Genomic DNA, 25,258 nt, shown 5'->3' with positions numbered 1-25,258 from the left:
AAAATGACTTGTAAACTCAATCAGGTGTAGCTAATCACCTTCTCAATGGGACACAAAACCATTTGACTTTCAACTGTGATCAGCTGTGGTCATTTTCATTAGATCAGCATGAAAAGAGCTTTCCTGGAGCATTTCAGTCCTTGGTAGTGCAACTGAAGCAAACAATCAACTATGGGTGGAAAGGCTCTGTCACAAGATCTCCAGGAGAAAGTTGTGGACAGGCACAAGTCAGAAGATGGATATAAAAAAAATTTTTTTCAAAGGCTTTATCAATGCCTAGAAACACAGTGAAGTCTATTATTATAGAAGTGGAAGGTATTTGGTACAACACAGACCCTCCCTGGATCAGGACGTCGCTCCAAACTGGATGAAAAAGCCGGTCGGATCTGGTCGGAGTGTGTGTGCACTTTGGATGGGTTAAATGCAGAGCACTAATTCCAAGTATGGGTCACCATACTTGGCCACATGTCATGTCACTGTAGTTGTAGAATATTGCTGCTGCTGCAAGCAAGTACAGGAACTTGCTACTGCAAATGCATACGGCGATACGGTGCCGTGAGTATTTAAGACATACTGTTGCTGCACAAATAGCATATACTATTTGTATATACACAAATAGACTAAATATATTAATTTCTTTGAAAAAAATCTTACTGACCCAAAATGTTTAAAAGAGTATATACTGTACATGAATATCTAAATCAAATATCTCCATATAAATAAGTATATATATATATCTACAGCAACTCTGAAGCAGTTGCAGGAATTTATGACAAAGAGTGGTCATTGTGTACATGTGACAACAAAATCACAAATTCTCCACAAATTTTGCTTGTATGGGAGGGTTGCAAGAAAAAAACCACTCCTCAAGAAAGGCCACATACAGTCACGACTTTGCCAAAACGCACCTTGAAGATGAGATGAGATGAGACTACAATTGAATTATTTGGCCTCAACACCAAACGATATGTCTGGCGGAAACCCAATACAGCTCACCATCCAAATAAAACCATTCCTACAGTAAAGAACGGAGGTGGTAATGTCCTGTTATGGGGGTGTTTCTTTGCAGCAGGGACTGGAGCATTTGTCAGGATAGACGGAAAAATGGATGGTGCAAAATACAGTCAAATTTTTGAGGAAAATCTGCTGCCCTCTGCCAGAAAGTTGTCAATGGGAAGAAGGTTTACCTTCCAACATGACAATGACCCAAAGCACACAGCAAAACTGAGCACACAGTGGTTGAAGGAGAAAAAGGTGAATGTCCTTGCGTGGCCTAGTCAGAGCCCAGACTTAAACCCCACTGAAAATCTGTGCAATGATTTGAAGACTGCAGTCCACAAACGCTCACCATCAAATTTAACTGAACTTGAGCAGTTCTGCAAAGTACAGTGGGCAAATGTTGCAAAGTCTAGATGTGCAAAGTTAGTAGAGACATATCCCAGTGCAACTGAAGCAAACAATCAACTATGGGTGGAAAGGCTCTGTCACAAGATCTCCAGGAGAAAGTTGTGGACAGGCACAAGTCAGAAGATGGATATAAAAAAAATTTTTTTCAAAGGCTTTATCAATGCCTAGAAACACAGTGAAGTCTATTATTATAGAAGTGGAAGGTATTTGGTACAACACAGACCCTCCCTGGATCAGGACGTCGCTCCAAACTGGATGAAAAAGCCGGTCGGATCTGGTCGGAGAGGCTACCAAGAGGCCTACAGCAACTCTGAAGCAGTTGCAGGAATTTATGACAAAGAGTGGTCATTGTGTACATGTGACAACAAAATCACAAATTCTCCACAAATTTTGCTTGTATGGGAGGGTTGCAAGAAAAAAACCACTCCTCAAGAAAGGCCACATACAGTCACGACTTTGCCAAAACGCACCTTGAAGATGAGATGAGATGAGACTACAATTGAATTATTTGGCCTCAACACCAAACGATATGTCTGGCGGAAACCCAATACAGCTCACCATCCAAATAAAACCATTCCTACAGTAAAGAACGGAGGTGGTAATGTCCTGTTATGGGGGTGTTTCTTTGCAGCAGGGACTGGAGCATTTGTCAGGATAGACGGAAAAATGGATGGTGCAAAATACAGTCAAATTTTTGAGGAAAATCTGCTGCCCTCTGCCAGAAAGTTGTCAATGGGAAGAAGGTTTACCTTCCAACATGACAATGACCCAAAGCACACAGCAAAACTGAGCACACAGTGGTTGAAGGAGAAAAAGGTGAATGTCCTTGCGTGGCCTAGTCAGAGCCCAGACTTAAACCCCACTGAAAATCTGTGCAATGATTTGAAGACTGCAGTCCACAAACGCTCACCATCAAATTTAACTGAACTTGAGCAGTTCTGCAAAGTACAGTGGGCAAATGTTGCAAAGTCTAGATGTGCAAAGTTAGTAGAGACATATCCCAACAGACTAAAGGCTGTAATTAAAGCAAAAGGAGGTTCAACAATTTACTAATCCTTTTTCCAACTCAGTGATTCTGTTTTTTTATTTTTTTCTGACATGGTGTTATAACTTGGATGTTATACGTTCCACTGAGTAAATACAGCTAGATAAAACAAAAATTGTGTCTGTCTTCATTTCAGGCTGCAAAGCAACAAAATGTGATTATTTTAAAGGTGGTAATTCTTTTCTATACCCACTGTATATATATGTGTGTGCATGTGTGTGTGTTTAGATGCTTACCAGGTAACCAGATGGTGTAGTAACCAGTAGGGGCTAACTAAACCATGCTAACTAACCAAACCTTGACCCCTACTAAAAATATTCATAGATCTCTCATTCTTAAACAGACCAAAGGATGAGTTAACAGAGAAAAGGGCCTGGACTGAATTAACTAGTAACTTGAAGAAAAAAGTCCCAGGTAATGTTCCAGATCAACCTGACAGAACTGGAGAGGCTCTGCAAGGAGGAATGGCAGAGGATTCCCAAATCCAGGTGTGAAAAACTTGTTGCCTCTTTCCCAAAAAGACTCATGGCTGTATTAGTTCAAAAGGGTGCTTCTACTAAATACTGAGCAAAGGGTCTGAATACTTAGGACCATGTGATATTTCAGTTTTTCTTTTTTAATAAATCTGCAAAAATGTCAACAATTCTGTGTTTTTCTGTCAATATGGGGTGCTGTATGTACATTAATGAGGAAAAAAAATTAACTTAAATGATTTTAGCAAATGGCTGCAATATAACAAAGAGTGAAAATTTTAAGGGGGTCTGAATACTTTCCGTACCCACTGTATGTGTCTGGGAAACTGGCCATTTATGTTTTATGAATAACAGATATTAGCCATAATTCTGTCACAATCCTTAGTCAACTGACGTAATTCTTCCAGCAGTGCCAAGTTTTCATGTGATTGTCTTGAGTTTCAGAGCGTTTAGCAATGCAATTGACTTGAATACTGAATAAAAAGCAAGCATGACTAATCAATTCCTGCTCATTCTGCTCACATTGTCTGAGCTAATTTCCAAACATACAGCCAGACTCTTGCACTCTCTCACACAAACACTCATTGTGCAACAAATCATCACCTTGGAATTAAAAGGTTCTATCTGACATTTGTGTCATATTCTTATTCTGTGACAACTTATTTACATTATGTGATGTTTTTTTTAAGTTTTTTTAAGACATTTTAGGACTTTTTATTTAGAAAACAAAAAGGTTCTATCTACAAAGTCAAACTCTAACTTGGTTCTATAACGTTCTATCTGTGAGCCAATCAGCACTTCAAATGCACACAAGAGGACCAATCAGGATCAACTTTCTTTGTCATGTTGCCGAACTGCTCTGTGACAGCAGGAAATATTAAATATTTTATCTGTAAAATATTTTTAATTATATATAGTTAGTGAAACATTTTTCAATGTTTATTATCCCTTAAATGCATACCTCAGATCTTTAACAACCCAGGACGTCAGTGACTACCCTCCCCCTCATTCATTTCTTAAAGTCAGACATCAACCGTCTTAATATTCCTCAATCTATTCATTATAAACAATATAACAAAAAAGATAAAAGAATGTCTGTTTTCTGATTAATAATTTTTTTGTAAAAATGTATAGGGTCATTAGCGACCTGAATAGTACAAGTATATTTTTCCTGCACAACAATAATTAAATGTCTGATGACTCAATATGTGCAATTCACCTTTATTCCTCAAAGTGGCACTGTTTGATACACAATGATGACGTTATTTTTCACTCATAATTACCGTAGACAGAAAACAAATATTAAAATATCAGGAGAGTTTTATGCTATTGCAGCAGAGATCCATCCGATAAAGGTCCGGGTTCCTAAAGAACCTAATATGTAATGATTGGAGAAACATTCATGCATTTAAGAGTTAAACTTTATGAAACAACTTTGCTGAAGCATTGTCTGTTTTCTTGCAGTTTAAAGTCTTAAAATGTCTTAAATTAGACAATATTAAGCCTTAAAGGTCAAATTGTCAACAATTTAATTGATGGGGTTTTAATTACAATTTACAACAATAAACGTTAGCATGTTATCTCGGCCATAGTGATCTCTAGAGAGAAAGCCATTTTACCTGTCCCACTTTCTGTGGAATAAAGTCCTGGTCAGATGTATTACAGTAGCTGCTTAAACTGTTCCTGCAATGTGTTTAATTATCCACCATATTCCTACCTAAAATTAACATCTGCACTGGACAAAATATTTAGCACTGCCTTTTCTTGAGCAAGAAAAAACTTTTTCGTCCTAAAATATGAAATAAATGTCATAGAAAGCATTAAATTTACCTTTCTCATACATGTTCGACACATTGTTACAACACTAATTTTATGTTTTAAAAGAAATTATAAGTAAACTGTTTGTGTTTCTTGAAAATTATTGCTTCGGTTAATGTTTTGCAAAACAGAACCTTACATTTCCAAGCGGAACATTTTTTTTTTAGAATTAGAAGGTTCTATCTGCATTTGACCTGTTCCGAAAAATCCCCATTCACAAATTTGAGAGGATTTTGATATTGTATATTTAGAATAAATTTAGGGTCATTTTCAAGTATGAAAGAGACTTGTTCCCCCCCATTTAATTTTTGCTACATGGAATGCAAAAACTTTGAAGCTCAATATCTCAAAACCACTCAGAATACAGCCAGAACCTTATAATTCCAAGGTGGCGAAATTCATTCTCAAGAAATAAAGTCTCCAAGTCAAGTCACTTGATGGTCACTCAGCTATTTGCTATGTAAACTTGTATGCATGTAAGTATAGCTCCCATCTGTTTGAATAGACTAGTCTTATGTAGCTCTGTTGCAGCACACTGAACTACAGTCAGTCCTTTACATCACCATTCAGATGGACCTGTGCTGACTGAAGGCTCACTACATGGAGATCTGCTGCATCCTTATAGAAACCGACACAGACATGACTGAAACACAAGAGAAAATGTTCAAAAATAATAAAGAGGGAAATCCAAACAGGGATTAGGAGAAAGGGGAGGGATTTAGAAATAGCCTCTGACCAGATATCTCTCGTCATCTTTCATCTGGGGTGTGCGGACCAAGTGATTCTGCTCCCCTCTCCAATCCCCAAAACGACGAAAAAAGTAATTGGAGAGGAAACGGTTAATGGGATCCCTGATGATGTTTATGTAGACAGGCTGTTCTAGCCTAAATCTGAGAAAGAAAGAAACAAAGAGGATGAGCACTGAATTGTTCACTAACTTAATAGCAGCAAACAATGTTTGGCTGCGTTTTTATCTTGTACTTGATCAGATACATTTAGATAAATCATTCCTGATTTGCTTACCTTGTGAAATTGAGAAAGTGCACATGTCTGGTGTACAAAAAAGGCTGCGGAATAGTGCTAATGTTTCTCATCAAATCCCCCTGGAAAGAAACCCACACAAATAAACAGATCGAAATGCATGTTACATAACTATTCATGACCATCTCTTTATCCAACAATGCTGACAAAACAAAATAGCAATGGGGTATAACAAGTTACAACTGCAGAGCAGCAATTCAAAAAGTTATATTTGGTAATAATAAAAATACAATTATTTTTTACAAAATGTAACCACTAGAAGCATACTGTATGCTGCAAAAAATATAATTATACAGTACATTATTCCTATCAAACAAATAAAACACTCATAAACACTCCATCAGTCTGTGTACAGCATGACATAAGAACACAACCACATCACACGTGTGCTACACTTTCTTCAGTTGCTATAAAACAATAATTCTTCAGACACAGCAATGCATCCATTTCAAAAAATGAAACCACAAATGCAAAAGCATTGCAAACAGACCTCATCTCTCCAAGTATCAGAATCAGACACACCAAGGAAACAATCCTCGTGTGGATGGTGCGTGGTTCAGTGGAAAGTTATTAGGCCATTTGATGAGGATGACTTCTCATTACATTAATGCTTCCTAATGAGGGCCAGCTGGGGCCCCAGTCAGCTCTGATAGAGCCCATGTGTCCCTAAATGCATGTTACAGTCTCTAAAAACATACACACACAGGCATAAGAAGACTTAACAATCCTTATAACGGATCACCATACGAAGAGTGGGATGGCGTAATACCATTCATACCAAAACCTAAACTTCTTTATGTTCCTCCCTCTCTTGACCCACATCTCCATCAAACAGCTAACCACACTGTAAGAAGTGCTCTACTCAAGCTTCAATTCTTTATCAAACGCTGCATCAAAGCCAAAACACACAAAGTCTGTAATAACCTGTGGTAGTGACATCATCTTAATGAGATCATTTCCTGTTCCGTAAACAGTTATATGGACACACAGACGGCCATACACTGTACTAAGTGATGATAAAATAGGTGTTGGTAGGACCACATTATAAGTAACACCTTAGGTTGGGTAAAGCGGTCAGTGGTTTGGTGTCTTGAGATTAATTAAAAATACCTTATTAGAATGACATGATGCTTTATTTTGCTCACTATAACATAATTTAGATCACTGTAGGCATGTATTTTAGACACGCCTGAAATAGAGATTTATTTTTACATACTATATATTATATGAGCAAATGTAGATGTAATATATTTATCAGAATAAAGTACATTTATAATGAATAAATTAATTCCCGCATTCTGCAAGGATGCATTACAATAATCAAATACTGACAGTAAAGACTAACATATCTGGAAGGGTCGTATGGACCACTTTTATACACCTGAGAAGAGATGATGCAACCCCTCAGAGGACCTCAGATGATGCCAACCCTGAAACATACAGAACTACCACATTTTGCTATAAGTTTGATTGCATCATATAATAATTGCTGTTAATATTGTTCATCGTCTGTTTTATTACGTCTTAAATTGATTTTTCCGTACTGCTGGTTTGTCTGGTCAGAGGAGAACTGGCCCCCCGACTGAGCCTGGTTTCTCCCAAGGTTTTATTCTCCATTCTGTCACCGAAGGAGTTTTGGTTCCTTGCTGCTGTCGCCTCTGGCTTGCTTAGTTGGGGACACTTCATTTCCAGCGATATCGTTGACATGATTGCAAAGATACTATTTAAACTGAGCTGGATGTTGACATCACTGAATTCAATGATGAACTGTCTTTAACTGAAAAATGAGTGTTTACTATTGTCATTTTGCATTATTGACACACTATTTTCCTAATTAATGCTGTTCAGTTGCTTTGACACAATCTGTATTGTTTAAAAGCGCTATATAAATAAAGGTGACTTGACTTTTATGATGGTCCACCATTTATTGTAACATCAGAATCTTCAGAACTTCTCCATTTGAGTTCCATGGAGAGAGAGCCAGTCATACAGACTGCAATAACGTGAGTAAATTATATTAACTGACAGTTGACAGACTTTCATTATCCCTTTAATAACAAAACCTTGTTCTACACAATCACAAAGTAAATTGAACATTATGATTGATTGATGAAGAGGAGGTTTACTTGTTCTCATCTCGTTGAAAGGCCGGTTAAAAACAGACTGAACATTCCCTCTATACACACAAATAAACGTTCTCCTCTAAAAGAGAGTTTTATGACCCTTATCCTGCAGTGAAATTTGCATTTGTTCAGGAGACTGTGCAGAAGCTCCAAGGCCACAAATAGGTAATCAGTCACAATCACAGTTGTCAGCCAGAGAAAACAAAGACTGGAAAATGCACTTAATGTGCAAAAGGAAAGATATGCTAACTAATTATGGACAAAGGCAATGGGATAATTATCCAAGCAAGATCAGTGGTTTATTAGATAATAAAACTTGACTTGTGTATCAACGATTCCATCAAAACAAGATGTTAAATACTTGTTTATTAAGTAATTTAATCAATTTATTAAAAAAAGATGGATTGAGTACTCTATTTTAGCTGGAAGCATGACATGGAAGTTAAAAATGAACACAAACACTCCAGCATTTAGGACAGTTAGTTTTTCTGATGGCAATAAAACCTGTATGTGTTTTGAGCTAACCAATGTAAATACACACATTTAATATTAGCTTTGAGTATTTACTGTACATCTAACCAGTTTACTCTCTAAAACCTATGAATAATGTAACACTCACAAAATCATTTTATTCAAGAAGCTCCCATAATAGTCACTTTTATTTCATTCTCCCACTGAACAAACGTATATGAGTGTTATTTAATTAGCTTATTTATTTTAGCTTTTCATAAGTTGAGTTTAGCAGTGTAGAGGTGTGACGGCTTGACTCGACCCAAACAGGATGACAGCATGTTTTCTTTTCCTCTCCGCAAAGGGAGGAAAGTGTGTGTTTTTCTCCACAATGAGTGCCATTCGGATGTGTTTCATTGCCGCTGGCATTCAGAGAGCACTTCCCTTGGCAAACACCTTTATTTAATCACATCAGCAAGTTTTTATCATAGTATGCTTTTTATCTTGCTATACTTTTTGCTTGCTATACAATTTCTCAGAAGCATTAGTTGCCTCATACACACACACACACACACCCATCCACTGACCTGCTCATGCTTTGTTAGTCTGGTTTTGTTATGGATGTCAGAGGACACCAGGTTAAACTGGTGCTTTTCTGCCAGAATCCTCAGCAGCAGGACGACTGTCCGACTTCCACACTTGCCAACCCTGTTGTAGATCATCTGACTTGGAAATGGCAGCTCCTAGACAAACAGACATTGAAATACATAGTTAGAAAAAAACAATCTGACTGACATAAATATTTTTATATTGTGGTCAATTATTGCTGAACACAATATAAAAATATACTGGGTGATGGCAAAAGTTATTGAGATTAGTGGACACAATAACACATCCAGTAATAGCTCATACTGATACATTTAAAAATAACTGCTTTTATAAATATATAATGAATAAACAAACTAACTAACACACAAAGTCCAATACTGGAATATGGTGCTGATATTGTGCATGTCTAAAAGAAAGAAAGAAAAAAAAAAGAAAAGAAAGAAGCTTTACAACTCTGAATAAATTAGTCAGATTTCAACCAACTGCAAACTTGAGGAAGATTTGTAACAAGTATGTTTAAGACTTATGAATATTAAGACACTTCCTGTGCCTTTACTAATAAGTACATTTAAAGGGATAGTTCACCAAAAATGACAATTTACTTTTTGTTTCAAACCTAAATTAATGTCTTTCCTCTACTCAACGCAAAAGATGATGTTTTGAAGAATGTGGGTAGCCAAACTGTTGCTGGTCCTCAGTGACTTCCACAGTACTTTTTTCCATACTATGGAAGTCAATATCCACTGTTTGGTTACCCACATTCTTCAAAATATCTTCTTTTATAATTAACAGAAACATACAGAACATTCATATAGATTTGGAACAACTTGAGGGTGAGTAGATGATGACAGAATTTTCATTTTGGGGTGAACTATCCCTTTACGTAAGTCATTTAATATGAGTCAAGTCACCTTTTCTTCTATAGCACTTTATACAACACAGGTTGTGTCAAAGTACCTTCACAGTGATGAACAGGAAAATAGCAGAATCAATAAAAAAACTCAACTATGGAGACTGTAAAGCTCTAAAAGACAACAGTGTCATTATTTAGCTCAAGTCAGTTCAGTGTTGGTTCAGTACAGACAAGCTTGATTTTAATTTTGATCACAATTTCTGCTTCTCTCATTTTAAACATAATTGTGCAATATTTGCCTGTTGGTTATTTCTCCCAAAAACTTTCATTTTAATTTGGCATTTGCATTATCTTGCATTGGTAAGTGAGCAACATTTAGTACACAGCACAGAAACAATCCCCCTGGAATAACCAGGGATTAAGTGACTCACTCAATGACACAATGGTGATACTGTAGCTCGGGTGTGGGACTAAAAGCTTCCCGTTTCCAGCCAAGACCCAGATTATTTACTACTCCACACAACTCTAAGAATGATTCTTCAAGAGCAAGTCAGAGGAAATGTGTAAATTCCTGGACGAACATCCAGTGTGGCAGGAGGAATGAATTCACTGTAGGCCAGCATCCAAGATGAAATTGGGGTTTGGATAGCTTCTCTGTCCCCTGTGTGTGTGTGTTTGTATGAGAAATTCTCCTGAGAGAAAACATTTGCGTCAAAAGCAGTGAGAGAATTGTGTTTATGTTTGAAAGTGTTTTTAACTTGACTACAATAGTCACTCTTACTTTTATTTAGGTCTGTAAACACTACCTAAACAAGACCCCCTCATGCCTTTCATTATTTGTTCACTCTCAGTCTCATGCGCCCTAATGTGGAACAGAAACAACACATACGGTTCAAGTTCACAGAGAATGCTCTCTTTTCACCTCACGTGCACGCAACACACACACACACACACACACACACACACACAAGAGGCCTTGTGTAAGTCCAGCTGCCTTGCTAATTCTCCCACATCCCATTTTCCTTCACTCAGTCGCCATTTCCTTCCATCTCTGGACATTTATTCCTTTCTCACTCTTCTTTTTCCCCTTGAGTAATATGAAGATAATCACACTTCTGGATTTCGTCTCTTAGCTCATTTTTACTCTGAGGAAATGTCCATCTGTATATGCCTTCCTTTTCTTCTAATGCTAAAAAAATGCATCCTCCGATTTTTAGATTGTTTTGTTTTAGAAGCCGTTTATAGATGCATTACATTTACACCTTTCAGAATTTGGGGATCAGTAAGATTTTATTTATTTATTTTTTGAATATTTTTATTCAGCAAGGATCCACTGAACTGATCAAAAGTGAGAGTAAAGAATTTTACATCGTTTAAAAAAATCGAATAAATGCTGTTCTTCTCAAGTTTCTATTCAGCAAAATAAAAAAAGAAAGTATCATGGTTTCCACAAACATTTCAAACTGTTGTGCTGTTTTAAAATGAAAAATGTATCTTGAACACCAAATCAGCATATTAGAATGATTTCTAAAGATCATGTGAAACTAAAGACCGGTGTAATGGCTGCTGAACATTCAGCTTTGCCATTACAGGAATAAACTACATTTAAAATATATTGAAAAAGCAAACAGTTATTTTAAATTTTAATAATATTTCATATAGTTCTGTTTTTACCGTATTTATTATAAAACAAATGCAGCAGTGGTGAGCTGGGCTCTTTTAAGAGATCATTTCAAAAACCTTTTAAATTACCTCAAACTTTTGAATGGTTGTGTAGATTTATGGATTTAGTAGAAGCTTTTACCCCAAACAATTCAATGCATTCAATTTTCTATTTAACAGCACATAATCTGTACAGGCACACAAATCGAAGCTGTGGTCTTGATGTTGCTAGCACCATACTTTATCATACTTTAGTTACAGAGATGCTGGTAATGGCAACTTGTACAGTGAAAAAAATGGAACTGACATACTTTGCTGTTGCATTTTTGTATTATGTCTGTGAACCCTATGATAAGTATGTGGAGCTCTTGATAAATCTGTAAACGTCTGCTCAGAGTTTGTGTGCTAACAGACTCTGAGCTTGTTTTTCCACAGCTGTGAGATGTTAATACTGGTTGTTATCATTGCTGGCTTGGGGTCTTTTAGTAACTGCGGGGGATTTTAGCTACCAAAGACTTTACAGATCCACACTAAACATTATTACCTAGGAAAATAGTAAAGATTTACATGGACAGGTACATCTTTTTATAGTGAACAAAACATTTCCTAACACTGAGTACAGATCTGTTCCCCAAGCAAATAAGGCTAAAGCGAACATAGTTTATCTCTTATTAAATCACATCAAGCTTAAACAGTATAATTAAATATGGGTCTGTTTGAGTCTCTCTATCTCTGGACAGCTGCTGATGCACACGGTCTCATCTTTGTCTGTCTTTGTAGCTCAGCCTCAGAGTCAAAGATCAGCTTCAGTCTTAAAAGAGACCAGTGAAGAAACTCTTTTTGTCTTTTTTCATCCACTTTTTCTTGAAAATGTCTTAAATATCTGCATATCTTGCAGATGTCTTTTGCGGGATAGTTTGATTTCGGATAATTAATTTGTGATGAAAGGTTTTGAAAATGAATTATTCAATGTTAAAGCTGCATTACGTAAGTTTTGACTCTTTATCGCCATCTCTGATGGAAACCTGCAATTGCAGTTATTTGCAGAATTATCTTCTTTACGTGGGTTGTGCATCAGCACGGCTCGTCAGTGCCGATGAATCTAATGTGTGTATGTGTGGGCTGTCAGTCAACGCACCAGTGTGGATATTCACTTTACTTTTTACACACACATACATACAAATCTGCTGTTACTTCAACTGTGGATTGTTTAGAGCAGTGTTTCCCAATCTCATTCATTGATCCGCTAACCGCTATGTTATGCCCGCGTGTTCTGATAATAATAGCTTTCTAGGACTAAACATTATTTGGATAATTGGTAAAAAAAAAAAAAATTTAATATCTTAACCCTACTGTTAGACCTACCTGAAAAACTATAAAGCAATTTATTTAATTCGAAGGCCTGTCGTTATTTTTTATTTGTGCTATCATTATTAATTTCTTTATTTGTTCTTATTTTATTACTGACCGCTTACTTGTAATTTTTTATTCAATTCAAAGTTTGAAATCAAGCTATCTCGTGCTACTGCACCAAAATTATCCCACTGTAAAATTAAGAAAACACAGTGAGCAAAGATTTGTGAGATAGCTAGTTATAATGGTAATTAAATAATGTTTACATATGTATAAAAGCCTACATTAAAATCTGTCATATAAATTGGTCTCTTCATTAGAAATTAGCCTACTGATTGCCACCATTGATGGACAAAAATGTTTAATATTATTAAAAATATCTGTATGACATTATATTCTGCAGTTCTTCCCTGTTGTACCGAATATCTATACTTTTCAAATTATCACATCGAAGTGAGAAATTCAAATATTGTGACAAAATTAATTTTGTAGGGTGCCACAAGTTTGTTAAAATTTCCAAAGGGTGCCGCGACTAAAAAAAGGTTGGGAAACACTGGTTTAGAGAGAAGATCCAATAAAATATAACATGCACTACAAAACTTTCCCTTTGACATTGACAAACACCCTCTAAAACACAATTTACTGCAGTGCAGAGAAATTAGAGTTATTCTGGAATTATTTTAAACACTGATTATAACACTGATTACAATCACAGTTATAAATATTTTCAAATCTACAGGGAATTTAAACCAAGTGAATTTGGTTTTGCACATGTAACAAGTGCTTTAAGACTCAACTTAAAACAACTGTGTCTATGAACACATATAAATGACTAGTTTTTCAACAAGTCTCTATAAAAAATCCATCGACAAACCACAGTGATGGCTTCAACCCTACTATTATGAAACCATTCCATCGTTCATCCTCTGAGTAAACCCAGCTGAAACTTTCACTGGGTTTAACCTCTTTTGCAGAGTGTGTGTACTGACACTCATCTTAAATAAAGTTTGTTCTTTCCACTCATTCTATTTCATGTTCTCTCTCTCCCTCTCTCTCTAATCTGTACATCAGCAAACAGAGCTGTCGTCCCTCTGTAGGAAATGCTGATAAGATGAGCTGTCATTAGTGTGTGGTGAGTCAAACCTTTGTTTTCCCAGACAATTTTAAACATTAAAAAAAAATTATAATAATATTTTGAGGCTTTTAGATCGTGTCTGATATATGCTAGCGTACTCCAAATGTTGACAAAATAAAATCAAATAATATTCATCAAAACATTTCATGGGATTGTTAAAGTCCCCCTGTAGTGAAAATAACGTTTTTTTACGTTGTTTATTTGTCTATGTGGTGTTTTTAATATGCTTTTAGACAAACCATGTGCCATCTATTAATCAATACCATTGCTGTGTATTTTCTCCTTAAAACTGTAGTTTCCCAAAGGCTGACCCAGAAATATGGTTTGAAACAGCCCTTGGTTTTCTACGTCACAAACCAATAACCAATCACGTCAAGGGATCAATTCCTATCACTAGCATGCAAAATATACCAATACCAGCACAAAACCAAAAATAAATCAGAGCAAAAAACCCATGAAGCTGTGGCTTAATGTGAATTTAGAACCGCTAACTTGCATTATAACCCGTGGTAACAGTGTAGAAGTAGCCCGGAGTCAGACGCACCTCTCCCGCAGCTGCGTCTGCACTTCACATGCGTATGCGTACGCGGGCGCGAATTAACAATCACAAAAGGCTGCATTCGAGTCTTCAAGGCATTTTAGGACACAGCATCGTCAAGTAAGTAACTTTAACGAATGTTACAGTATTCACCGTAGTTGTCCACTAGTAAAAACATAGTTTTATCAGTCATTATCCGTGTATGCCATTGTTTTGCGGTTACTACAGTTCAGTGGATCAGGAGGCGCTGGCTGGTGTGACTGAGTGGAGGCGGGACTAATTTGCATATTCATAGATCCGCATATAGTAAATGAGGCAAGGGTGTAGAGTTACATTCAAGCTATTGCATGAGAAAATTATTTTCACAAGAAAAACATTTAAATATGTCATTTTGATGATCAAAGATAAGTTTTAAGAGATAAAATATTTGACTACAGGGGGACTTTAAATGTGAATGTGTGACTGTGTGTGTGTGTGTGTGTGTGTGTGTGTGTGACCTTCCATTTATTGTCAAATCTGAGGAAATGAATCTACAATAAATACTAAGTCTTGAAATGATTTCCTTTAGTGTTAGAAGGTCAAAATAACAGGACAATTGCAGACAAGGATGTTGTGTGCAGTACATTTTGAACTGGAGGAAAATGAGAGAGAAAAGTAGTTTGATAATGCAAAAAAGAACTTACTCTTGGTGTAGGAGGCCCGTGGTCATCAACAAAAGTTGATTCTCCTGTAAAGAAAATTGAGTGTTAGAGTGAGCTGCTTACATCAAACATCTGTTATTTAGTAAATCATAAGCTTAGAGAGCAATGCAGACAAAACAAAATGTTTTGGCGCATTCAGTGAAAAACTGCATTTTGAAATAGAACAGATTCAGCATCTGAGAAGTATCAGCACTGAAAATCTGCATGGGAGCCAGATGACATCCACTACGAGGAAACGGAAGAAGTGTGTTTCTGTGGGTGTTTTTGAGAGAGAGAAAATCTCATAACGCAACGCCTTCTGTGGTACAGTAGTGGCTGAAAAAGAGGAGACACTCTTTTATCTAAAACAAGGGTCTTCTTTTTAACCTCCACTCCAGATGGCATGCTGGAAACAGTGCTGTTCTTCCTGTGTTAAAGGGATAGTTCACCCAGAAATTAAAATTCCACCATCATTTACTCACCCTCAAGTTGTTCCAAACCTGTATGGGCTTCTTTCTTCTGTTGAACATAAAATAAGATATTTTGAGGAATGGGGGTAACCACAGTTGTTGAACCCCACTGACTTTTTATAGTATGGAGAAGAAGAAAAAAAAAGTCAATGGGGACCAGAAACTGTTTGGTTACCCACATTCCTCAACACATCTTCCTTTATGTTCAGAAGAAGACATTCATCAGGTTTGGAACAACTTGAGGTTGAGTAAAGCCTAAAGTATACTTTGGTTTTTACATATACGGGAGAGTCCTTGTATAGTGCGTGTGATGCAAATTTCATCACCAGAACAGTATGCGCATACTGTACGCGTCGCGCACCATTCGATTTTTGTAACCGCATGTACTTTGTGTGCGCAGTTCATACATGTGCATTGACTTGGTTTTGCACTAATCAGTTGTAGCAATACTGGCCCGGGCCATTGTTTCACTGTAGAAAACAAAATTAAAAAGAGAGGGAACAACAACAATAACAAAATAGCGGAGAACGCAACAACAACAGACAGCCACACTGACGAGCGCTTGTGTGAGAGGGATATGAGATAGCAGCAACTTTAATTTAAAAGAGTACAAAAACATTTTTATCGGTCATAACTTCTGGAGACAAATAGAGCAGACGCTGGACAAAGATGAAGCTTTCTAGAGCACATGTGTCGACCACCTGCATTCGTGTACACCTCTAATGGACAATACTTTGAAGGCTACGCGCAAGACTTGGGCCATTAATTATGACCGATTTTTTTTTTGGGGGGTGAACTATATCTATTTAAAGGGACAGTTCATCCAAAACATGATAATTCATTGATTAATTACCCTCATGTCTTTTAAAACCCATACAACTTACTTTCCTCTTTGGAACACAAAATCAAATATTTATTGCAAAATGTGAAAGTTGCTCTATTACATGCAATGAAAGTGAATAGTGACCACAGCTGTCAAGCTAGATTTTTAGTGAATCATAAACTACATTTCAGTCTTTTCCTCAAACAAACTATCATATGGCTTTCGAAGACTTAAAAAATATGTGCTCAAGTCAAATTGACCATTTTTATTATGCTTTTATGGTGTTTTTTTTTCACTTTCACTGTATTGAATAGAACAGCTCAAAAAGCTAAACATTTCCATTTGTGTTTCATGCAAGAAAGACAGTCATACAGGCTTGAGTGACATGAGGGTGAGTAAATTATGACAGTATTTTCATTTGCACATTAAGGTGCACTGTTCCTTTAATGCTATCTGTTGTGACTGCCGGTGTCTGTCTGCTGAATAAATAACTCCAGCAACACAGAGCTGCTATACTTCTCAGCCTATCTTCAACTTTCTCAGTATGGGGCTGAGTAAAAGAATGAGATATTCATAGACAAAGATCAATGCGTTCTCATCCTCCGAGCAAGAAGTCATAAATAGTTTCGGCACAGATAAATCACAACCGAATAGAAGGTGACATGCAGAGCACAAACTACTGTTCAACAGAGAGAATGTACTGTTCCAGAGTGATGGCGTCAGCAATGTAACATCTTTGCTATATGCAAGTATAAGCAAAAATACTCTCCTGAGGCATAATTCTTACATTTACTAAATTATATAAACTACCATTCAAAAGTTTGGGGTTGGTAAGATTTAAAAAAAAAAATGTTTTTGAAAGAAATCTTATGCTCAGCAAGGCTGCATTGCTTTGATCAAGAACAGTAAACGTGATATAACAATTTTAAATAACTGTTGTCTATTTTAATATATTTTAAAATATAATTTATTCCTGTGATGGCAAAGCTGAATTTTCAGCAGCTATTACTCCAGTCTTTAGTGTCACATCCTGATATTTCAGAAATAATTCTAATGTGTTAACTTGGTGCTCAAGTAACAGTTCTTTGTATAATTATAAATGTTAAACACAGTTGTGCTGCTCAATATTTTTGTGAAAACCATGATAAATTTTTTCAGGATTCTTTGATGATTAGAAAGAGAAAAAAAACAGTTCTTTGAAATAGCAATTTTGTAACATTACAAAATGTCTTTATTGTTTGATCCCAAAACCTTGACCCCAAATCAAGGTCAAGGGGATCTAAATAGATCTTATATCACATATCTCGGTTTCTCTGTAATTCATACAACCTCATGTTCCTGTTTTAGCGGCTGCTGTCAGCACTGAAATCTTGGCCATATGTCTTCTTAAACATGCACACTATGTGTACACTACACTCATGTGGACTCATATGCTGCTGAATGACACACAAGATACGAAGAAGTTGATTCAGTCCACTTATCCACTGTAGCGTCTGGACCACTCAAACTCATCAACCAACTTCAGCAAGATCTTGGGCCTTAAGATTGCATCAGGAATCTATTTTCAGACAGACGAGACTTGCAAGTATCAAACTTAGTCTTATTAATTGATATATTAAGTATCAGTTACACCTTTTTACAAAGGTGTGTTTGAACTAAGAATCTGACGTATCCCTCAGGTGTAGATCTGCTGAATATGCAAATTTTTATGCATTTTTAAGGAGTTATCATGGCAAGTGCATTCCAAATGGTTTGAAATAAAACATTTGAAACCAAAATAAAAAGAAAAAAATGTGGTGAGTTTACAATCTTGTACTATTTTCTGGATTAAGTGAAGTATTGGTTGATAGTAATAAAAAATTAAAATGACCTTGTCCTAAAATGTACTTGTCGCTACTATCAGGATTACGCAATTTGTGGAGGGGCTTGCTCAATTATCCACTGAACGCCCCAGTGCCGTGCCGTGCTTACCCCCCCCCCCGATGCATCTCACTTCATCTGATATTGGACCTTCAGAACCCCTCAAAGCCAATTAGCACCTCCACTAACTACCCGCCCGGGCTGCAGTCCTCTGGGGTCAGATTCCCAGACTCCAGGAGACTCATTTAGGTCGCCAGGCTTGGAAATAATTGGAGACCAAAGCAGAAGAAATGCAAACCGTAAACAGAGGACTTCTGCAATGATTAGAGTAGGCCAGTTGCATGAAACAGAGAGTGGGCGAAGGCTGGAAAGAAATCAAACAGTGGTGCATTTCTGTCAACTTTGTTCATGGGTTGTGTTGAAGCCGATTCAAAGTTTGCTTTGGTTATGAGAGGATCATTAATAACCTATAATTAAGACACAAAAAGTCAAAAATGCCATTGATGGAAAAAGCCACTAACTTGGAATACTCACAAACACTAAAGTCACCAGCAAGAACATTCAAAAATAAAATCAATCGTTCACGTAAAAGTAGCCTTTTTTTGGCTTTCACAAAGCAAAACATTCTCTAAAATGGAATTTTCTCTACGCATCTGGCTTGGCTTAGGCATGCTGCTGTTTGTATCGGAATTCCATAAACGTATGCTTTCAGCATATAATGTTTAATTTGAGTTACGAAATTGGTGACTCTGTAAAGTATGGTTTAGAGATGAGGAGAGCCAGAAATACTCCACAGACGAAGCAAGAAGCCGCACAGGGTCGATGTCTCGGTTGTGAGGTACTGTGAAACACAAAAGCCACAGGCTATTTTCATTTAGTCTCGTGTTCAGATCACATCCTGTAATAGTCTGTCACCGCAGGTAGAACATTCTCGAGACGTTTGAGGACTGAAGGACATTCTGAACATGAAGATTAAAGCAAGAAACATCTGGGTCTGGCTCACCATTCTTGTGAACTCAAAGGATGATTTGATCTGATTTTAGGGAACAAGCAAGCCAACCATCCAAAGCAAACAATGTCAGTGTGAACCTGTTGTCGACTGATGGCCCTCAATTAAATAAATGTATTAACTTCCATAAAATATGTGTAATATATATTTTTTTTCACTCACAAAGTTGTACTTCATAATTCACAAAGTAATACCTACACAGCCTCTCTCACAATATACCTGTATTAAAAAAAAACTATAAATGCAAAAAGATAATACCAAACAGACCTGCAGTCTATAAGTGACAGCAAAAACACTGTAATATTATTATTTCTTTTTACTTTTTTTATTGTTGTATTTAGAATTTATTTTTTAATGTGGCATCTTTAAGTCAGATGCCATTATATTCAGAATCTTCTATACTATTTGCTCACAATCAAATGGAATTTAAACTACTTTCATTTCAATAACCAATGTTATACTAATTGTTCAATAAAAAGTTAAATTGCTCTTGAACTCATCAAACCTTTGATAAAGCTGATTTATACAAATGTGTGCTTGAAAAAATATGTATATATATTTATATATAGCTAAAGAATGCAAATGTATATAGCTAAATAATATAACCAAGAATGCAAATGTATATAGCTAAATTAGCTCCGGATGAGGAGTTCACTTGCCAGAATACGCTTGAACTACGACCTTACAAAAGTCTCAGTTGATCTCATTGTCTTACACCTGCACTGTACTCAATGAAGTAAGTGCTTTAGTGGGTGTGTGACAGACAGGCTGACAGCACACTTATGCACTCTCACACTCCTGCTGGTGTGTCAGCAACGAGAGACGAGAACATATGGCTGAGGGTTAGAGGGTCCTGAAATAATGACATCAGTTTAGTTAAACACACCCTGTTTAAATAACATCAGACTTATTTTTTTATTATTTTAGACACCATCATATTCCACTCCCCCCATGTCATAAAGAAGAGTGCATGTTTCTTATTCTGTGTGGCAACACGAGTGCTTCTAGCCGTATGTGGTCAGACTTCACTCAACCCCTTGATTTAGAATGTAGGAGTGGCCTGACATTAAGCCCATCAATCTAATGACAGTGGGGGGTTTAAGAGTCTCCACCCAGGACTGTTATTCTATAGGTCTGACCCTGTTACTACCTGCCAAATGTGGTAGACCTGATGGACATCTGCTTTCCTTTTTTACAAATAATTGCTATGTTTTGTTGTTTTAGGAACCATCGCTGAGTGAGGTCTAAGCAAAGTCCCTTTAAGGCAAGTCATGTCACTCGGCGGCCATCTTTGAAACGCCTCTCGGGCATGCAAGTGCAGCTCCTATCTCTTTGAATTGGGGAAACATCAAATTCTCCAAAACTGTCACTAAGCTTACGATTAAATTTCATATTTGAAATCACCAATGAAATCTGACAACAACTGTGTCATAAATGCTGTTTCTTTTGCTCAAATAGCAGTATAAAAAGCTTATTTTTCAGGCTAGATCAGCCAGTGCGCATGCGCAGTCATAAGCGCATGTCTCAGAGCGTTGACTGTTTCTATAGCATCCGGGACTTCTAACGGCAGCTGCAGTTGCAATTAGCGATTGGCTCCTTTGCTCAGAAGGCGGTGCTTCACAGAGCGGCCATATTGATTGTTGCATTTTTCCCCATTCAAAACTATAGGAGTGACAAGTCTTAGGTATTCTATAGTCTTTGGTCTAAGGAGACTAGAAAGCTGTGTCAGGATTTATAAGGTGGCTTATGTCTAATGTTAGCATGGGCATGACTGATTCAAGCTCTTATGATTCATTTGTGAGGCTTTAATTCAAAAGTACACCATATTTATGCCACACATAACATCTCTACATAGTGCTCTCCACATACTGACCAGGAGATCTTTACAGTTCATTGCACTTGACTCACGCTGATTAGGCGTTTGTGCAGTTGTGCAGAATTTTTGTGGAAAACCTTAGTACATTTTTTTTCAGGATTTTTTTTTTTATGTAAAGTTAAGAGAAATGTAAAAGTCTTTGCTGTCACTTTATACTATCACTTTTAATAAGCAGCACAACTGTTTTTAACTTTGATAATAAGAGTTTTTTTCTTAAGCACCAAGAATGATTTCTGAAGGATCATGTGACACTGAAGGCTGGAGAAATGGCTGCTGAAAAATCAGCTTTGCCATCACAGGAATAAGTTACATTTTAAAATACAATAATAATAAAAAAATATTTAAATTGTAATATATATTATATATATAATGTTAATATAAAAAAAATCATGTAAGTTTAGTTATATATAAATTGATATATTTTGTCTAAGTGGAAACTCCTAAATTTAAAGATAATGACTGTTGCAATCAAAATAAACATGATTTGGATCATTTATAATATGCGTGTGTCTTTTGTGTAACCCATGGTCATGATAAATGTCAAATAACCGTATCTCATTTAAGAGGAGGTAAAACAAAGTTACAAATATTTTCTAGATCTAAACCACCGCTAATCAGATTCAGAACTAGTTCAAAAGGGAATGCTGTATAATAAAGAATAAGATCTGATTCAAGCTCATGATGTTAAATTACTCTGTTTGCTTTTATGGAAAACACAAAACCCAAACATATTAACAAAAGCAATAAGTACAACCAGAAAGAAATTTGCTGCTCAGCGTAAGGTTATATTTCTCAGATGGTTCCTGAAAAATTCATCCAGTGAGGGAAACAGAAAGTAGGTAGAGGTCAGAAACAATTCAAGCATCTGGTCTTCAGTTGCATTATTTCCTTGAATTGGCTATATTGTACATACCTCTGCTCACCTGCTCTGGCCCTAGCCTTGCCTTACAGGACGTGTGCAGCGCTGTGGCCACATATACTGACCTGTGCTCTTTCCCATACTTTCCTACAAAAGAAGTCACATGAAACCACCATTTACAAATAGACCACTAATCAGGGACTTTGGGATTTGCTTAAGTGTAATCTAGGAATATCAAAAACTCAACCCAAGTGACATTTTCAGCTTACTTGAGTATCTTTTGTGCTATTATGCATGACAACCAATTCTGGACATATTGTATTTGCAAGTAGCTAAAATCTTAAATGACAGATTATCAATTCATACATTCCCTGGCAAACAAAATCAACTGAAGTTTTAAATCGGTGCCATTCAAAAGAGAAACTGTGAATACAGCATTGAATTGTAGCTTGAAACTCTTTCGTCTGCTCTTAATGACAGGAAATATGCTAAATAAACTATCCGAAGGGAGATCCCATTCAGAGTTTTTCTGCAAGTTTCCTCTAAAGCAGACGTTTGTTGTTTTTTATGACTTTGCAAAATAGCAATATTTTTAGCAAGTCATTGAATCCAAACACAGTCATATGTTTTTCTCTTCATTGGCGCCCACACAGAACTCTTTTCTGGGGTCGGTCAAGTGTATCTGAGCACCTGGGATAAACCAGGAAGAGCCTGTTAAAAATGGTCCACTTGAATGTGATCTTTGACCTCTAATGCACATATATCTACATCTAACATATAGGCAGAAAACAAAAAATAAACAAAATAATTTAATCAGTAAGAGAGTTTTTTATAAGCACAGGTGCAACTCAAGGTTACTACCAAAAACCAGAGTGTATGAAACCCTAATACACTCTGACAGGAGCCTCAATGACATAAACACAAATGGTGGACACACATGCTAATGCACTTACGCACGTGCATGTGGCTTACTAAGTAAAACCTGAAGGAAAGGACTATGGGATTTAAGTAAGCTGTGGAGTATACTAAGTGCTAACAGTTGTAAGTTTCCTGAACTTTGTGAAACGGATCCATCCCCATAGACTCACAGCTACTTTTACTAGGGATGCTCCAGTCTTCAGTGTATTCTACAGCCATACACTGGCACAAAACAAGCTTGTGACATCCATAAACCACAAGGTTAAGAGAACATCAGTGGCAGGACAAAATCATAACACATAGTGGCAGAAGGAGCTGGAGGGTCTTTACTTTCCTAAGCAACAAGACACAAATAGAAACCCAGTTGGGTTCTTAACGCTGAGGTATTTTCATTTCAGCAAGTCTACTGACAGTAAAAGGGAGGGTGTGGCATTTATGTCTTTAAACGTGTCTTTAAATATGTCTCCCTATGGCCGAATGTAGTCACAACTTACAATACACTGCCACACATGGAGTGACGCTTGGTCACATGGTGAACTAGTCATCTAACAGCAGGCTAAATTATTTCTTACAATGCAAGGACATGTCTTCCGTAAACATCTCCTTAGAAATGCACCAATTCGTGTTCAGGTGCATATCTCTAGTCTACTCTTCAAAATTTCCCAGAGTTTCTGGAAGCATGGCAGACCTATATGGAATTGGCCATACATCTGTGTATGTCAAACAGAGCCGTCAGCACATTAAAAATCTCACTGGAGTACTGACAAAAACATGAAGAGTACATCAAGTAACAAGGTTTACTTGCAAAATAACCTCTGATTGCTTGGAAAATGTAATGGTACTGGGCTTCATAAGACAGCAACAATGGCTTCAATCTCAATTTCGTGGTACTCAACACATGATGCCGTTCCAAGTCTAGCTGACAAGATCTTGAAGACGGAGAGAGGGACACAGTAGCTCCGCCTCAATGTCATGACAAATGAGTCTTCACTTTTGCTAGTATAGATTTATTATCATGTGGGGAATGTTCTACCCTGTGGCTGTAATGGCCTGTGGAGAGATTGTAAATGATTCAATCCATTAGCAATATGGCCAGTTTCGGTTCAAAAGATGTGAGGTGTGCCATGGGATACATATATTTAGCACATATGAATTGCTGCACATATTTTGAATTACGGTTGTCCTCTGTACCTTTTTATAGATATGCTAAGATGTTACACAGGGTTTAGTCGAAGTCTCTGATCTCTTTGACATTTTTAAAGGGGTCCTATTATGCTTTTTCACTTTTTGAATTTTAGTCAGTGTGTATGTTTGGGCATAAAAAAGATCTTCAAATTTACAAATCTCAAAGTCCACTCCAAAGGGAGATATTTCGTTTTTTTTAAATCCCTTTTCAAGAACTACAACGAATGGCTCGTTTGGACTACAGCGTTTGTTTTTCGGGTTTTGTGATGTCACAAAGTGGTCCATTAGAATATCATTAAAATAATTCCCGCCAATGTTTAGCCCCCCCCCCCCCCAAAAAAAACTAACTTTACCACTCTAATATGTCTTGAAATATTTGTGTGTGCTAAGGTTCTGCGCGATCCTCTTGTTCAATATTCTCTGGCTCTGAATCCGGCTCAAATAGATATGGCAATATTGACGCCATCCTTAACTATACCGGAGCACACGAAACTTGCTGCTTTGGCAAGGGGCAGGGCAGTACTGAAACACCGTCTAAGCTGTTCGCCAATCACAACGCACTGGGACAGCTAATCAATCACATCACATTTCATTTTTCGGAAGGCGGGCCTTCATCAAACTAGGGATGCTCCGATCCGCCTTTTTCGCCTCCGATTCCGATTCCTAGGGTTCGGTATTGGCCGATACCGATCCGATACCAGTGAAGTTTTTTTCCCCCATTTAAATAAATGTAGAATTTATATATCTCTGTGTGTGGAACTGATAATCATTCTTTCACAATCTACTAGATACAGACTACTTCATTATAAAGAAAAATAAAATAAACAATAAATATGAAAAAATATAGGCCTATGTATATTTATAATCTATGACAAAAATGTATCATAAACTAGGTTAGGGGATAATTCGGCAGCAAAATTTATTCTAGAAAAATCAGTGCACAATCATTTTAGAAATCCAAACATTTAGTGAAAAAACAATATTTTGTGGGGAACAAATAAAAGTGTTGAAATAAATATGGTTAAAATGTTACACATTGCTATTTGTATTATAAAATCCATTCATTAAAAA

At 36.8% G+C, this 25,258-nt stretch overlaps 1 protein-coding gene across 2 annotated transcripts in view; it reads right to left on the bottom strand.

Annotated features, from left to right (window-relative positions):
• Positions 1-25,258, bottom strand: part of usta (uronyl 2-sulfotransferase a) — a 76,546-nt gene that overhangs the window by 10,217 nt on the left and 41,071 nt on the right. For both annotated transcript variants that reach the window (XM_016293721.1, XM_016293730.1), the window contains 4 exons: positions 15,191-15,234; positions 8,945-9,100; positions 5,767-5,846; positions 5,480-5,633 (listed from right to left, as the gene is read on the bottom strand). In XM_016293721.1, the coding sequence (XP_016149207.1) occupies positions 5,480-5,633; positions 5,767-5,846; positions 8,945-9,100; positions 15,191-15,234 (434 nt within the window). The remainder of the gene's footprint in view (positions 1-5,479; positions 5,634-5,766; positions 5,847-8,944; positions 9,101-15,190; positions 15,235-25,258) is intronic.

The sequence above is a fragment of the Sinocyclocheilus grahami genome, unplaced genomic scaffold (assembly GCF_001515645.1).
Source record: "Sinocyclocheilus grahami isolate Dianchi unplaced genomic scaffold, SAMN03320097.WGS_v1.1 scaffold15.1, whole genome shotgun sequence".
NCBI lineage: Eukaryota > Metazoa > Chordata > Actinopteri > Cypriniformes > Cyprinidae > Sinocyclocheilus > Sinocyclocheilus grahami.
Note: the sequence above shows the minus strand (reverse complement) of the source record. Positions and strands in the feature narration are given on the sequence as shown.